At 53.9% G+C, this 16,525-nt stretch overlaps 4 protein-coding genes across 4 annotated transcripts; 3 read left to right on the forward strand and 1 right to left on the reverse strand.

Annotated features, from left to right (window-relative positions):
* Positions 1–1,170: 1,170 nt before the first annotated feature.
* Positions 1,171–1,628, forward strand: N7496_006448 (uncharacterized protein; the record flags this gene model as incomplete). The annotated part of the gene is made up of 2 exons (XM_056699377.1): positions 1,171–1,389; positions 1,467–1,628. The coding sequence occupies 2 exons, from the start codon at positions 1,171–1,173 to the stop codon at positions 1,626–1,628; spliced, it is 381 nt and encodes a 126-aa protein (XP_056554790.1).
* Positions 1,629–1,964: 336 nt separating this feature from the next.
* On the reverse strand, positions 1,965–5,702 carry N7496_006449 (uncharacterized protein; the record flags this gene model as incomplete). The annotated part of the gene is given in 3 exon segments (XM_056699378.1): positions 1,965–2,239; positions 2,309–5,153; positions 5,169–5,702. 3 exon segments carry the CDS (start codon positions 5,700–5,702, stop codon positions 1,965–1,967), a joined length of 3,654 nt encoding a protein of 1,217 aa, XP_056554791.1.
* Positions 5,703–6,184: 482 nt separating this feature from the next.
* Positions 6,185–7,256, forward strand: N7496_006450 (uncharacterized protein; the record flags this gene model as incomplete). Its single annotated transcript, XM_056699379.1, has 3 exons — positions 6,185–6,703; positions 6,770–7,072; positions 7,149–7,256. 3 exons carry the CDS (start codon positions 6,185–6,187, stop codon positions 7,254–7,256), a joined length of 930 nt encoding a protein of 309 aa, XP_056554792.1.
* Positions 7,257–9,617: 2,361 nt separating this feature from the next.
* Positions 9,618–15,443, forward strand: N7496_006451 (uncharacterized protein; the record flags this gene model as incomplete). Its single annotated transcript, XM_056699380.1, has 4 exons — positions 9,618–10,457; positions 10,514–13,850; positions 13,917–14,035; positions 14,112–15,443. The coding sequence occupies 4 exons, from the start codon at positions 9,618–9,620 to the stop codon at positions 15,441–15,443; spliced, it is 5,628 nt and encodes a 1,875-aa protein (XP_056554793.1).
* Between the last annotated feature and the right edge of the window lie 1,082 nt (positions 15,444–16,525).

The raw sequence follows: 16,525 nt of genomic DNA on the forward strand, positions 1-16,525 counted from the left end.
TACGACTGCAGGTGGGATAATTGGCGACCAGCAACGATATTACCTTCGACGCAAGTAAATCACGTAACCGGTAAAATGCCAATGCCACCAAAGTTCAACAACGAAGTACCGTACGGGCTCCGGAAAAATGTCCACAACCGCTGGTCAAAGCACCTCTATATTGCAAATAGTCTCACAATAGTATCATGCGCTCCGCCCGCAGGCAAAAAGAGTGTACAACGTCGGAAGAGTATTACCGACGCAATCGGAGAAATTGGCGAACGATCGTCATGCAGCACAAGATTCCAGCAGGGACCGACGAGGACCTTGTAAGACGTAGCGGCGAAAGAGCACGTAGGGAAAAAAAAAGCGATATTCGGCCTGGAATATGCGAGGGAGTCGAAAAATGTGGGCGATTCGTTTAGGGGGGGGTTTGGCTAACAGCCTAGGACTGCGAGAACTCTCGTGAGGACCTTTGGAGCGCAGATGGAGGATGGGGACCTTGGGGGTTAAGCGTCATGATCTGCGGGCGAATAGCGATGGGCTTGTTGGCAAGCGGTCAAGTGGGATGTCGTTCGCGAACATTGCTGGGCTTGTCGCCGAGGGGTAAATGGACCACGCGAGAGAAGATGTTCTTTCCCCAGCATTCCAATGTGGTCTGGGCCCGGAGAAGGGAAGGGCGTTCCTTTTCCATTTGGATGATTTCGTCGATGACTAAACGAGACCCGTCGGGGTTCTGCCAATCTACGCCGCCTTGAGATTACATTGGAGGAAGTGCTATCAGAATAGGAGAGATAGTTTAGGATTGTATAAAGTATATTCTATGGTCGCCTACAATAAGCGACTAGAATGAAATACAATCCCCTCTAGTCTTACATAACATGAACACAAACCCCCACCACCGGTTAATAGTAAATGCTGACGTAACCCCACGTGCCCCGGATCGTCACCGGCTATCGCGTTATCGCATCGCAACGCTAATTCCAACATGAACCGCGCTGGCCAGATCTCCAACCAAACACACCCCTACCTCTCAATCGGTCGCATATCAGAGCTGGTCTCAAGTTCAGTCCCTCTCGCCCAAAGATCAGACTAATTGCTTCCGTACCTTTTTCTCCTCGTCCAATCTTCTACCGCATATCCAATCCAAGGGGGACCGTCTCCATCTAATCTACCCCACTCACAAACAACATGGGTAACATCTGCTCCCGCTCTTCAAACGAACCCGAGGCCTTCGCCGGGCCCGGTCGAGTCGTCGGTGCCCCACCGGCTGGATCATCAAATGCCCCCCGTGCTTCTGTGCCTGCCAAAGCGAATTGGAAAAATAGTCCCGGGCGGACACTCGGGGAGAGCTCCCCGCAACAAGGGGGTAGTGACGAGGCGCGGTCCAATGCTGCGATTGCAGCTCAGGTGAGTGTACATCTATAAGAATGATTGGGTCGAATCCCGGCAGTGCAATGGAGCGATTGCTAAATCTCTTCTTGTAGAAGCGAGCGGAAGCTGCATCTGCTTCTAGCAAAGGGAAACTCGGCACCAAACTGGCTGCGCAAAAGGCCAAGACTCAGACTCAGACCTTGAATGAGGTCAGTCAGACGGAGCGGGCTGTGCGGGATGCTGATGGCGCGGAAGAGGCTAGACAGTGGAATTAAGGATAGGAAAGCGCTTCGTGTCTATTTGGCGCTTTGATTGTTGTTGGCGTTTCGGGATTGCATATTCTTATTCATGAACACTTTATTCTAATAGCGTTCGAGCTTGGCGATTATTCCGGGGTCGTTCTTTGAGCAGTTTGCAGCATCTTCTACTTTTTTCTTCTTCGTTCATTTGGAGGGCAGTCTGTATTAGCGCCTCTACCTTTTATATCAACTGATATTACCTGGGAATGAAGATGGGTCAATGGAGAAGAAGATTGACAATTCCATGCTATGATACAACTGCTGAGTACAGCCAAAAGTGCAGATCATTATCTTTGCCGGCGAGAGACATTCCTAAACAACGCTGTAACGACCACTGGCCGGCGCACGCGCATCACTATCAGCAGCGGCAACGGTACCCTCCTTCAGCAAGCGCATAAGCTCACGCATCGCGTTGGTGACGGAAATCTCAGTCTCGCCCTCAACAAGAATGTACAGCTTGGGATTCTCGTTGGGACCAGGCTCTTTGCCAGTGGCGTAGAAACTGCCCTTCGTGGTAATGGATGTGCCCGTGGCTTCCAGGATTTTGGCGACATTCGTACGGTTGGTAACGGCCCAACGAGCCTTTTCTGCAAGTGAGAAATATTGAGTATGAGTTCATGCATAATCCAGAGAGGGGAAGTGGGAAAAAAACTTACGGGGAAAGTCGTTGATCTCCAAGGTAGCATGGAATGCACCTGCATCTGGTCCACGGTTGTCGATGGGGACACCCGATCTCATCACACCCGCGCGACTAAGACGAGCGTGAATATCGGCCACGGCAGATCCAACCTTGTCCAGGGGGTTCTTCGAAGCAGCGTTGGGATCCTTTTCGGTCTTGTGGACTGTAATCTTGCCGTCCAGATCAATACCCTTGGGAACACCAACGAGAGGCGCCGGTGCCGGGGCAGCGGCAGACTGCACTGCGGAGAGCGCCTTGTTAAAGCGATCGTCGTCGGCCTTCTTCTCCTTTTCATCCTTCTCTTCGTCTTCTTCACCTTCCTCGCCGGTCTTGTATGTTCGGCGTTCACGCATACGAGCGGTCTCACGTTCCTGGTCAAGACGCTCCAGGCCTTTACCACCAAAGCCAGATCCACTGGCCTTTTCTTTACCGGCCTTGACCTTCTCCAGGAAGTTGTCGACCATCTTCTGAACCGGCTCCGGGATCTCCTGTCCACTCTGCTTGAGCGCCTTTGCGATATCCACAGAGTACCGCTCCTGTCCCTCTGTGAGGAACGTGACCGCAGTACCAGTGTTTCCGGCACGGCCAGTTCGACCGGCACGGTGGACATAGTCTTCCAAGTGATTTGGCGCATCGTAATTAACAACCAGCTTCAGCTGCTTGACGTCTAGACCACGAGCAGCCACCGATGTAGCGACGAGGACGGGGAAGATACCAGCCTTGAAGTCTTCAATGGTAGAATCACGATCGACTTGATCCTTTCCACCGTGAATAGACATACAAGGGTAGCCCTTTCGCATCAACTCCTTCAGCAAGTTATCAGCAGACTCCTGACGATCGACAAAGATCAGCGCCCGCGCATCCTCATTTGCGTCGTCAGAGTACAGATTGCCTAGCAATTCAAGAAGGCGGACGAATTTCTGATCTTCGTTCCGCACCTCAACCACCTGGGTAATCTCAGGTGCTACAACACTCCTGCCGCCGACCACAATCTCGATCGGTTTCCTGAGTGTCTTTCTGGCGAGTGCCTCCATGTTTCGGGGGAACGTGGCGGAAAAGAGCACAGTCTGACGATCCGGTCGAACGTTGGCCAAAATCTTCATGACCTGGGGTTCGAAGCCCATGTCGAACATGCGGTCTGCCTCGTCGAGAACCACGTATGTCACACGGTGGAGATTCGTTACTCGGCCAGCATTAGCAGCAAGTAGATCGATCATTCGACCAGGAGTGCAAACAACAACCTCAGCGCCACGCTTCAGCTCCGCGATTTGATCTTTGATGGGAGCACCACCGTAGGCGCAGACCGCACGAAGGCCGAGTGCCTTCAAGAACGGCTTACAGTCTTTGTGGATTTGTGTAGCCAACTCACGAGTCGGTGTCATGATAAGACTAATAGGACCCTCCATGTTACCCAACGGCCGCTGATCCTTAATGTGGCGGAACATGGGGACAAGGAAGGCCATGGTCTTTCCTGAACCAGTCTTGGCCACACCGATCACGTCACGGCCAGACATGATACAGGGAATGGCTTGGGCTTGGACAGATGTAAGTCCCTCGAAACCCAGGCGGTCAACAACATCCAACGTTTGCACGCCCAAACCGCACTGAGCCCATTTCTGGACGGGCTTGGGGATATCCTGTCCACGTACTTTGATACCGTCCAACTCGTGGCGCAAATTTGCCACTTCCTCTTCGGTCATATCGGCAAGATGTGAGGGCTCGTTGTAGAAGGCCTTGCGGAAGGTTTCATACTCGACCTTTGCGTGGTCGACCACCGGGATTTCCTTCTTCTTCTTCTTGCTTGCCATGGCGAGAACGTCGTCTGCATCTTCGCCACCAACAGCGGTGAGGTCTACATCGTCCTCGTCACCAAACATCGCCTGCGGTTGTTGGCTGGCTTTCTTCTTAGCGAATGTAACACCGATCTTCTTTTTCGGGGGAGCGGTATCTGCAAGCTCTGACATGAATGCGTCCAAAGGATCAACTTCCTCCTCTTCGTCGACTTCCATCTCGGTAGACTCAGCCTGCTGGTTGGCATCCTCCATGTGGATATCTGCGTTCATTTCGGACTGCTGGTTCTGAAGTCGCTCTTCGCGCCGTTCAGCGGCGGCTCGTGCGGCAGCCGCAGCTTCTTCCTCGTTGTCCCCATCTTGCATATCGACATCATCATCGTCACCGGCATCGTCCGCATCGACAAAGTTATCTTTGCCGTCGTCGAGAGGAGGGGTTGGGAGCCGCTCCAATTTCTTGCGAGTAGACTCTTCCTCGCCGAAGCCTAGAGTTCGAGTAGCGGAGGGTTTATCGGACTCAAAGGCCAGTTTGGCACCGAGACCGAATCCACTCACATTGCCTTTGGCCTTCAAGGGAGCGGATGCAGGGGCAGAGGGCGCTGCAGGTTGTCGTACCGTAACCTTTGTGGTCTGCGGAACCGCGACATCAATCCCAAGCACAGCCGGGACGGCGGCCGTCCCATTCGAGGCCGCATTCTTAGCAATAGCCTTGGGGTCGAATTTTCCAGCATAAGGAGCTGGTGATGCGGTGTCGGTCGGTGTTGCCGGAGTTTGAGGCGAACCCACAGCTGGGGAAAACCCAGATCTGCGATCAATCTCATCGAGAATTCCACGTCCGCCACCTGCTGCAGCTTGTTCTTGTTGCTTCCGTTCTCGCTCGGCAGCTTGCTTCGCCTTCCATAGTTCGAGTTTCGCCAATCTCTCGGCCTTTTTCTGCTCGTCCGTTTGAGCGGCGGGGGCCGGCGCGGGGGTAGTGGGTTTGGATGGCTGCCGAACGTAATAAGCATCACGCGCTCTGCTGGTGAAGTGGCGCTGGTTAGAACGTACCTCTTGAGTGCGAGATGCAGACCGCCGAGTCGCGCCACGGTCACGGCTGTCACCCCGTCTAGATTTGTGCTTCAAATCAGCAGAATCATCTGTGCGTCTGCGATCCCGGTCGCGGGAATCTTCTCTCCTGGGTCGGTAATCTCTGTCGCGACTCCTGCGGCGATAATCACGGTCATCGTCTCGGTCTCTGGACCGTCGGCGTTCGCGAGACCGATCTCGTCGGTTGGGGCGGTAACTATCTTCATCGCGTCGGTCTATCGATCGGTCTCGGCGTCTATAGCCATCTCTGTCACGGCCGTGGTCGCGATCACGATAACGCCGCTGCATCGTTGCGGGATAAGTTAGATGTGAAGCTGGGGATGATAGCTTGCGAGTTCGGATGTGACCCACCTCTGGACTGCGGGACCTGCGATAACCACGTCCGTCATCCCGTCTGTTTCTGTCGAAGCGATCATCCTCTCTGCGATTTCGGCGAGACGAGGAGTATGTGCTGCCTACAGGAGATGGTGAGCGAGTATCCCCGTGGCGAGCCATTGTCACAGGCCAACGATGAGTGAGTATTACTGAAACTCAAGAGCACCGGGACGTTAGAACACAAAAAGCCTGTGAAGGATCACCGCGCTTCCATATAATCTCTCGTTCGAAAGTGGTCAGTGTCGCCGTCGAGGTCGTTGGGAGATAATTGCACTGAAACTTGGACGTGAGGCTCCTACAGGTACGCTTTTTGCGACTGGGGTGATCGCTGTCACGTGGAGGCGGATCCCAGGTTGTCACATGACATGTCCCTAGTCCCAAAGCGGCGGGGCCCAAACGGAGCTCAGACGCGCTTGTTGCGCCCGCTGTTTTGGCTGTTTGGCTATTTGGCCCGCCCGTTCCAGCCTCCCCTGCCCGCTTGCGTCAGGAGCCCCTTCTACACCTACAAGCTGCGCTTATTCCTCGGTCAAATTCCAACTACGACAGGAGTCGACTTCTTGAAGTACACTCATCGTACAAATAAATTCAACAAATCGCAACCAATGTCTCTTCAACGGGTCGCCCGCGCGAATGTGCTGCAGCACCTGCGCCTCGGCGATGCCTCGTCGCACCAGACTCGCGTGATCGGAGTGCAGAATCAACTTCGCCGTCTTTCTCTCGCCACGAACTCCCGATTCTCGACTCCGCTGGCCGGATCTCCCTCTGCTGTGAAATCTCAACAGTCCCAATCCTTTGCGACGGAGGCGACCAAGACTGATAGTGCCAAGAAATCAACCAAGAAGTCGACAACCAAGGAGCCCAAGGCAGAGAAGAAGAAGACCAAGCGCGTATTGACGGAGAAGCAAAAGGAGGCCAAGGAGAAGAAGGAGAGCCGTGAGCTCATCAAACAGCTCAAGGAGACTGCTCTGCAACCGCCCAAGAAGCTACCCCAGGTCGCTCGCTCTATTGCTATCCAGCACAAGATCAAGGAATTGAGGGAACAGTCATCTTCGATGACGCCGGTGGAAATCTTCAAGGAGGCCATTTCACAGGTTTACTCTCAGCGACTGAACGAGGCCGACGTATGTCAAATTAAACAATCATATTGTGTTGTACTGGAAGCTTGTCATGCTAATATACTTCAACAGCGATTCATCAACCAGGCCGAGGAAAACCGGGCTGCCAACGCTGCCTCCTACGAAGCCTGGATCCAGCTATATACGCCTCTTCAGGTCAAGCAGGCAAACACCGCTCGCAAACACCTCCGTCGATTGGGTCACGCCAAGTACTTTAGCCTCCAAGACGAGCGCCTGGTCAAGTTCCCTACTACTGCGTATCTGTGGTTCATGAAGGAGCGCCACGAGCGTGGTGACCTCAAGCACCTGCCCGTGGGTGAGTCGGCTACGCGACTTGCTGGTGAATGGAAGAACATGACCGACTCGGAGAAGCAGGTAAGCTGTTTTGCTCCCATCGCTCGTAAATGCGCGATATAATCATGGCGAGGACCGAAGCTAACCAAAATCACAGCCCTACTTTGAAAAGTCTGATCGTGACGTTGAGCGCTATCGCGAGGAATACCGCGAGGCGTACGGCGAGGAGGTTCCTTCCCCGAGGGCCAAGGCGTCGTCTACCTAAACGGGTGCATGTACGTGCCCGAGGGAGTCCCCCGTGTATTCTGTGATCAGGGGTCAAAGATGGTGTTAGAACGGGTTGGGGATGGAAAAGGGTTTGGATCTGGGTTGGTATGGCCAATGTCTTTTGTGTGTTTCGAATCTCCCCCATGTCGCTCGATTCCCTCTTTCCTTTGTCCTGTATTGTAGTTTATTGTCCACGCGCCATTGTACTTTTCTTGTTTTACCCCAACGCCACCATTTTCTCTCTCGGATTGAGGATATCCTGAGGTCAGTTGTAAGCATCGTAGATGTCTCAGATCAGTGATTCTAAATCCACTCTCTTCCTCCACAATTAGGCCGGAACTTCTCGATCTTTCCATCGCTCTCTTTTCCCTTTCAAACGGTCATGAGTATGAGTCAAGAAACGCTGGCCCTCCACAGCGGAGCCCCTCCTCCCCGCACTGGTGGACGATTTCCTCCGGTCCAAAGTGGCGGTGAGAAAAACCACCGATGCAGTTTTTTTTGCGCGTGCAGGGCGCCAAAGAGGCCCGAAATGGACCTATTTTCCCTGCAGAGGGGTCGTTCGGGGGAATGGAATGTTTGGGCATTTATTGTTTTCCTTCTGGCTAGGATGTTAGGATTGTTATGGGGAAGAAACGAAGGGATTGTGATTGCGGCTGATGGAGGTATGGGACTGTAGCTTATATGTTGGACCAGGAGCTGTAGCTCCGCCATTCTGCGTGTCAGTGCAATGCAAGTAAATCAAAGTAGCACAATGTATACAATGGATGATCTGTATGATTATGATTATTATTATTATTCCAGTGGCGGTAGTTGGAGAATATGTTGGGCCGCCAGACCCGGGAAGTATGCATTTTCTAGTCTTCCAAGTACATACTAACCATACTAACCACGGTAGGAATATACTACACTAAGTGCAACACTATCTGCAAGCTGCACCCATTGTAGTTGGATTCCATGCAGACGGGCCTACCCGTAGGCTAGTTCGGGCATCCATGGATCCATGATCTGTTCTCCATCAAGTACCGTGGATAGGAGGCTGAAGGGTTCCCTGGTTTGATGCGGTGAAATGGGTAATTTGTACACACTGTACTTTGTCATTGTTTGCATAGATACCTCGAGGATGTACCTCGAGTTTATCCCAGGGTAAAGGAGAAAAGAGTTGCAGACTGCAGAATGCGGGCGTCCACCCCATCCAGTGTCGAGGGGGAAAGAAGATCCCCCTGCTTTGGACGTGCGCTGGTGGAGGGGCAGACTCGTTATCGATAGGCTCCCGGCCTGCAGTTTACGAATCTACTGGGGGCGTGGACGGTGATGTACATTGGGTACATGGGCGCATTTCTGGGTGTCAGGGTGACCCGGACACCCAGTTAGTTCCCAGGGTGTACGCTACGATCTCCTAATAGTCCGCTCTGACTGGTTGAATGGGATGTGCGGTGTTTTGAGGGTGCAGGAGATCGATAGGTGAGCAGGAGGCAAGTAGGAGTTGCAAGAAAATAAGTAACCAGAATTTCCATGAAAAACTGAAGAGTTTTCTTCTTCCTCTCTTTCTTTTCTTTTCTTCTGCGGGGAGGGAGTAAGAGTGTATACGGAATACCCGCACTCGTTCAATCCCAGCCTTCTTCTTTTCTCTGATTCGACGGCTGTTTATTTTTCTCACCGTGATATTGTCTCGGGTCTGAACGAACGGGAGTTCATGACTGACTACCATTGATAAGGACCGAAGAAAAATAGGGGGGATTATAGGATTGATCCTTCGTTTGTAAAATAAACCCTAGCAAAGGAGGGAATCGGAGATACACAAAGTCCAAAGTATGTACAGAGTACGAAGAAGCGGGCTACGATCACCGATGATCTCCCTCCACCGCCCCCCCATGCTTTTCCCATCCCTGCCTCCACCAGCTAATCCCTTTTTTCCTTTAGAAACCTCCTCCCTTACCCAGGAGTTCATGTGTCACTAAAAACTCGATCATCTCAGTCTCACAGAATCCGTTGAACCGCGCAACTTTACCAACCCTCGACTCAAACTAATTCCCTCCATCCTATCCGTCCCGCGCTTTGCGCTCAAACCCCAACTCCACCGAGTCCCTCGAATTCGCGCCGGTCGTGCTGGGTGGCTGCTCTGTCTTTTCGGGATACTTTGATTTGGAGAATTCTTTCGATTCCAAGGCGACGAGCCTCCTTTTGTTACATTACCACTACTTGCTCTCGGCGTAGGGCCTTACTCGAATTTCCAACCTCGACTCGCCGGTCTCCTGCGGGGGTTCGATACCAACCCGCCACCCCATGTGTTCTCTCCCCATAATCCAGTGGACGGGTCTCTGATCGGGCCAGCCGTGTACTCGGCGCATGCGCTTTTACAATGGAGGTCCTCGCGCCCGGTTGTTATACCTATGTGGAAAAGTTCACCAGCGAGAAACCCGCCTACCACATTCCGCATTGGCAAGATGAGGTGGAAAAACTAGTCGACGATGTCTGGGCGGTTCTCGTGCAGGGCCGTACCGAGAGTGCTGTAAAGAGTCTCGAGAATACGTGCAGGGACCAACACCCTGACGAATTGGGTTTATACGCCCCCGCACTCCCGTGGTACACTCAACCTCCGCCCTCCTACGACGATGCCGTGAACGATCTTCCTCCGGAATACCCTGCGCTGCCTCCGCTCGCGGAGCGCAAGACTGCGCTCTCACCTACTGCGCCGCTAGCGCCTGCTACGAAATCGCGAAACCAGTCGCGTTCGCTGTACAAAGATACGATCCTCGATGTGTATATTGACTTTGAGAACCCGGTCGGCGTGCGAGAGCACAAGAAGAAGAAAGGTGGTGGTGGTGGTGCGGCGAAGAAACCCGCTGCCCCGCCGCCCCCGCCTGATAATGGGGGTTCTTCAAATGATGCTGGGGACGATCAAGCGAACGGCGATGCGAATAGTGGCGGTGATGCGGGCGGAGGAGATGGAGGCGGTGACGATGGTAGTGGAGGCGGCGGAGGTGGTGGGGATGATGGTGGTGGTGACGACTGGAATGCCTGGGGAACTGTCGCTGGAACCAAGAAGAAGAGCAAAAAGCAGGAGGAAGAGGAGGAGGAAGAGCGAAAAGCCGCCGAGGCTGCAAAGAACAATCTCAGCTGGGCTGACGATGTTGATGAGGGCGGTGGCGGCGATGATTGGGCCGGGTTTACTGCAGCAGGAAAGAAGAAGAAAGGAAAGGTAAGTACATATACGACCCGCAATTCTACATCATTCATACTCATTGTACGTTTCAGGATGAGGTGCCCCCTGGCGGGTTTCAGGATATCAGCCTAGACGGCGGAGCTCCCCAGTTGGACTTAAACTTCGACGCAGCACCAAAAGGTGGAGGAACTGGTTTTAGTTTTGGCGGCTGGGGTAAAGATTGGAGTACTGGAGGTGCCCCTGCGGCTAGCAAATGGGGTCTTGGGGCTATCGGAGAGTCCGTCCCGAAAGAAGAACCCAAAGACAACAATCCCTGGGGAGTCGCTTCCACAAAGAAGAAATCGACCAAGACCGCAGGCGGTTTTGATTTTGGCGATTTGGGATCCCCTCCCGCCGAGGCGACGAAAGCAGATGACGACTGGAGCTCCTGGGGTGTCGCGACTAAGGATAAGAAGAAGAAAGGCTTACTCGATCCTGAGCCCGAACCCGAATCAACCCCTGAAGCACTGCCAGAGCCTATTGCCTTGGAACCTTTACCCGAATTGGATCTCGAGCCCGAACCGGAAATCCCTGGATCTATCCTTACGGAAGCCTGGTACATTGGTCTGTCCAAGAAGGAACAGCGAAAGGCCAAGAAGGACTGGGAGAAGAAGGTGAAAGACGCTGAAGACGAACTTGCCAAGGTTCGGGAAGCAAATGCAGCCAAGCAAGCCGCCTACGACGAGGCAGTGAAAGCCAGAGAAGAGGCGCAAGCTCAAGCTGCTCCCCCTGCCCCGGATCCACCTGCCCTAGAACCGGAACCCGAACCCGAAAATGACTGGGGATGGGCCGTTCCCTCCAAGAAGGACAAGAAGAAGAAAAAGATTGATCTGCTGGCAGACTCCGAGCCCATACCTGCGCCTGCACCTGACCCTCCGGCTGAGGACGACTGGGGAGGCAGTTGGGGTACTGCTGGTAAGAAAGATAAGAAGTCCAAGAAAGAACCGGAGCCCGTCATTGAGGAACCCGCGCCGGAACCCCCCAAAGCCAAGGAGCCCGAAGATACCTGGGGTGCCTGGGGTGTGACCACCAAAGACAAGAAGAAGAAGAAGGGCAAACTCGAACCAGAACCCGAACCCGAGCCAGAACCTGAACCTGAACCTATAGTCGAGCCAGAACCCGAGCCAGAACCCGAACCTGAGCCTGAGCCTGAGCCAGAACCTGCTCCTGTGTATGATGATCCTCTATATGAGGGCTGGCATACTCTATCGTCGAAAGACCGGAAGCGGCGCGAGAAGAAACTGGTCCAGAAAGGTCTCCCTATCCCTGGAAAGGACTTTGAACTTCCCACCGAGAAGCCACCAGAGCCCGAACCCGAACCGGAGCCTCCTGTTGTTGAGCCTGAGCCTGAACCTGAACCTGAACCTATTCCCGAACCCGAGCCGGAGCCAGAACCTCCTAGGCAAGCAGAAGACGACTCTTGGGGAGTCTGGGGAACGACCAAGGATAAGAAGTCAAAGAAGAAGGGGTTTGAAGAACCGCCTCCGCCTGCACCGACTCCTCCAGCACAAGGTCTCACTCCCGAGCCTGAAATCCTTGATAACCCTGATGATATCTGGGCCGATCTGGGCTCCAAGTCCAAGAGCATTAAAAAGACGAAGGCCATCGAACCAGTCAAGGAAGAGAAGCCTGCAGCTAAGGGTTTCTGGGCATCTTTGACTGGAGGCTCCGCTGCCAAAACCAAGTCCACCAAGGAGAAGTCCAAACCGAAGGAAGAGATACTCGAGGAGCCAGAAGACCTTCTTATCGATGTTGGCGAGGATCCTCCTAAGGAACCCGAGCCCGAACCTGAGCCTGAGCCCGAACCTGAAGTCGTGCCAGAGCCCGTTAAAGAGGAACCCCCTCCTGAGAAATCTTCGAAGCTCAAGTCCTCGGCCAAGCTGTCTGTCGCTGAGCGTATCAAGGCCCTCGAGCAGACCAAGGAAAAGCTTAAGCAGGCGAAGTCAAGCTCAAAGTCAAAGGCTAAAGAGCCCGAACCCGAGCCAGAACCTGAACCCGAACCTGAACCGGAGCCTCCTGTTGTTGAGCCTGAGCCTGAGCCCGAACCTATTCCCGAGCCTGCTCCTGTGCACGATGACCCTCTGTATGATGGCTGGCATGACCTATCATCCAAGGACAGGAAGAGACGAGAGAAGAAGCTGGTTCAGAAAGGACTTCCCATTCCTGGGAAGGACTTTGAGCTTCCATCTCAAACATCTCCCGAGCCCGAGCCCGAACCGGAGCCCCTACCTGAGCCCGAAGAGGAAAGACATGTCTCCAGAGACTCTGTTCCCGGAAGTTTCCCTGATGAACCTGAAATTGAAGTCCCACCTGAACCCGAGCCAGCGCCGGAGCCCAAACCTATTCCCGAACCTGCACCAGTTCACGATGACCCTTTGTATGATGGCTGGCATGACCTGTCATCCAAGGACAGGAAGAAACGAGAGAAGAAGCTAGTTCAAAAGGGACTTCCCATTCCCGGGAAGGGCTTTGAGCTTCCTTCTCAAACCCCTCTCGAGCCCGAGCCCGAGCCCGAGCCCGAACCGGAACCTGTGGCTGTCATTGAACCTGTTGCTGTCCTTGAGCCTGAGGAAGATGGCGCTCCACCAACACCTCCTCCAGAAGTGGAAGAACCTCCAAAGTCATCGAAGAAGGATCGGCCTCGTGTGGACCGCGCGGCCAGTAATACTGGTTGGGGTTTCTGGGGCTCGGCACCACCACCCAAGAAGTCCAGCAAGAAGGAGCCGAAAGAGACCAAGGAACCCAAGGAGGTGAAGGAGATCAAGGAAGCCAAGGAACCCACGGAGGTGAAGGAGATCAAAGAGATCAAGGAACCCAACGAGGTGAAGGAGGTGAAGGAGGTGAAAAAGATCAAGGAGATCAAGGACGTGAAGGAGGTTAAGGAGATCAAGGAAAGCAAGCCCGCTGAAGAAGTCGAGTCTCCCAAGAAACGATCGAAAGAGGAACGAAAGGAATCGACTCGCGAACGTGAACGGGAGCGCTCTCCCGTAGCAGCAGTTCGTTCCAAATCCACGAAATCGCGTCCTAAAGAATCAGATCCTGAGGTCGAGAGATCTTCGTCTGACAAGGACAGGCGACGTGAGCGAGAGCGAGAGCGAGAACGCGAAGCCCGTTCCTCAAAGCAGCAACGTGCGACCACCTTGTCCAACTTCGTATTTGGTCAGCCCCCGCCACGAAGCAAGTCATCCCGCAAACCGGAATCATCATCCAAAAGGCCTTCCTCCAAACCGGTATCCCGACGTCCTTCGATTGATCCAGAAGATGAAGCTGCCATGCCGTCGCCTCCTCCAGATGACAAACCCGAGGTAAACGATAAGGCAGCCAAGTTGATGGGCATCAACGCGTCCAAATCCAAACGCGACCGGCCCCGTGCTGAGCGCCTGAAGTCTGGTAAGCAACCAAACGCCAGGCATGGATATCTACTGTGAAGTACGAACTGACTGTAAATTGATGTAGCTCCCCGCGACCCCTACGCCATTGAGGATGATGACATGGTGGTGGTTGACATGGAAGACGTGGATGGCCAATCACCTAAAGAGGGCTCGAGAGGGTCAAAGCGCAAGTCCAAGAGAGAAGTACGTTGCATGCGCTTACTCAAACTTATCGGGACGTCGCAGGTCTTGCTAACGCCTATCTTTCTTCCCCATTTAGTCCCGTACGAAACCTGACGAGGACGATGCTATCATGGTCGATGTTGAGCAAGCCCGCGGTGGTCCAGACCTTCTCTCAGGGGCTGATGACATGGCTTTCGTCGATGCGCCTCGAGAGCGACGCCTAAAGCGCGCACCTCCTCCACTCAAGAAGCAAGACACTGGTGGGTTCATGGGGATCTTTGGTTCGTTGCGAAAGCCTGCGCGTCCTGAGATGCCAGACCGTCGCAAGTCTCGCTCCTATCGCGATGAAGATGCCAAGCACCTCACTGAGACAGAGCGCGAGGATCGCCGGGTACGTCGTGACGATCGACGCCGGCGGTCGGTGAGACCGGACACTGATGCTGAAGGGTTTACCACGGACGCCGCTGGCGCTGCTGCAGGGGGCGAAACCGAGCCCGAAGACGCAGAGGCTCGGAGAGCAGCTCGTCGCGCGAAGCGCACGTCTCGCCAAGCCCCGTCTGACACACGAGAAGCCGAGGCTCGCGAAGCGGAAGAGCGACGAGCCAGACGTAAAGAGAAGATCCGCGAGCGCGAAGCACGCGAACAACGCGCCCGTGAGGAGGAAGAACAGCGCCGAGAAGAAGAGCGACGTATTCGCCGTGCCGCGCGCGAAGAACGCCGAGCCCGCGAGGAACAAGCCGCACGCGAAGCCGCAGCAGCCGAAGAAGCGAAAGTCGCCGAGCGCCGCGAGCGCCGTCGCCAGCGCGAAGAAGAAATGGCCGCCAAAGCCAAACGTCGCCGTTCCCGCGTTGACGAGCCCCCGGTCGACAGCTACGCACCAGAAGAGCAGCTAGACGGTCGTCGTGGTTCCCGTTCGTACGCAGACGACAAGGCTCATCGTCGCCGATCAAAGGCTGGACCTGCGCCGGAGCAGACGCGGGCACCGTTGATGACGGGGGGCCTCAATCATGGGAACACAGGTGGGCCCAAGAAAGACAAGATCTCCACGTGGGTCTACTCACAAGCTGAAGAACCCCCTGAGCCGCCGCCCATCATGCCCACCGTCATCGATCTGCCCCCGGACGCAGCCGCAGCCGCCGATAACGCTCACTCGCTGTCCTCGGATGAGGAAGCCCGTCGTGCCGCGCGCCGAAGAGCCCGTCGTCGGGCCAAGTATGGTGATATGCCGGAAGAGGAGGTGGTTGATGATGTGCGCTCTCGTCGTCGAGAGTCGCGTCGTGAGGGCGTGAAGAGTAGTTCTGGGAGTGGAGACTATGAGCGTGATCGTGGGATGCGATCTCATCATGGGAGTCGACATGGTGGAGCACCTGCGCCGCCAAGCTCAGGGGCGAAGAAGTCGAGTTGGTTCAAGAAGCTTACAAGCTTCTAGTTTACTGGGCTTGATGGTGCCCAGTAGTTACTTAGTGGGTTGTTCGATTTGGTGCTTTTGGATTTGGCGGACTCTTTTTCAATATTTGGAACCGGGCTCTTCCGCTTGGTTTTCTATCTACTATGAGTCCCTGTAAACTGTTGGAGCGTTGTCGTTTTTGTTTGTTTATTTCCTGTTTGTTTACGTTTTCACTTTATCTTCGAGGCTCTGCATACGCATGGCCTCCACATAACTCTACTCTGACGACAGATATGACTACATGACCTGCACTTTATGAAAATGAATCACGTTGAACCGAGATGATAATCCCTGGAGCCTTATTAAAGAGATACCGAAGTCGATCAACCCATTGTAGAGTTACTCTCCAACTTAGCTATTACTCCTCTTCCTGCAATGCTATGTATCCTCTTCCAATCTACGCCGCCGATTCTCCAGATAAAACCGCCCACCCTCATACAACCCAAGATAAAGACTCAACGAAACAGCCGTCCAAACACTACGAATCATCCCCCTCTCAAAAGTCCACGAACCCCCTCATCACGTATAATCTGCCTCCCAACAGCCCAAGCACCTTTCCTCGATCCTTTCCCAGCACCCTGTGCCGCACCCTCCAACTCTCCACTTGTATTATCACTCGCAGACAACATAACACGAGTCTTAACCACGTCTATAGGCGTAGTAACAACCGAAGCAATAGACCCAGACACCGACGCAGAAAGTCCAGTTAACCCAGCTCGCTCAATAAGCTGCTCTCGTTGACTTGATACCTGCCTACCATCACCACCTGAGAAAACAAACCTATCAACTTTCCGCCGTCTATACCGCTCAATAACATGTGACCGGACATATTCAAACATCGGGAATTGAAGACCCGTAAACGGGAGATTCCGTCCGAGTAATGCAAAGTATCCATTCCAGAGTCTCCACGGGTGACTCTTGAATCGGGAGAACACCTGGCGTATGGCGCTCACGCTAGTAGCCGTTCCTTTGGTATTCGACTCATTGGTATTAGTGTTGACCATTTGCGCATTTTGCTTAAGTACCTCCGCCGGTGTGAGCATGAAGCATGATACAGCCTCGGC

The sequence above is a fragment of the Penicillium cataractarum genome, assembly GCF_028827025.1.
Source record: "Penicillium cataractarum strain IBT 29864 chromosome Unknown utg000005l, whole genome shotgun sequence".
Classification (NCBI taxonomy): Eukaryota; Fungi; Ascomycota; class Eurotiomycetes; order Eurotiales; family Aspergillaceae; genus Penicillium; species Penicillium cataractarum.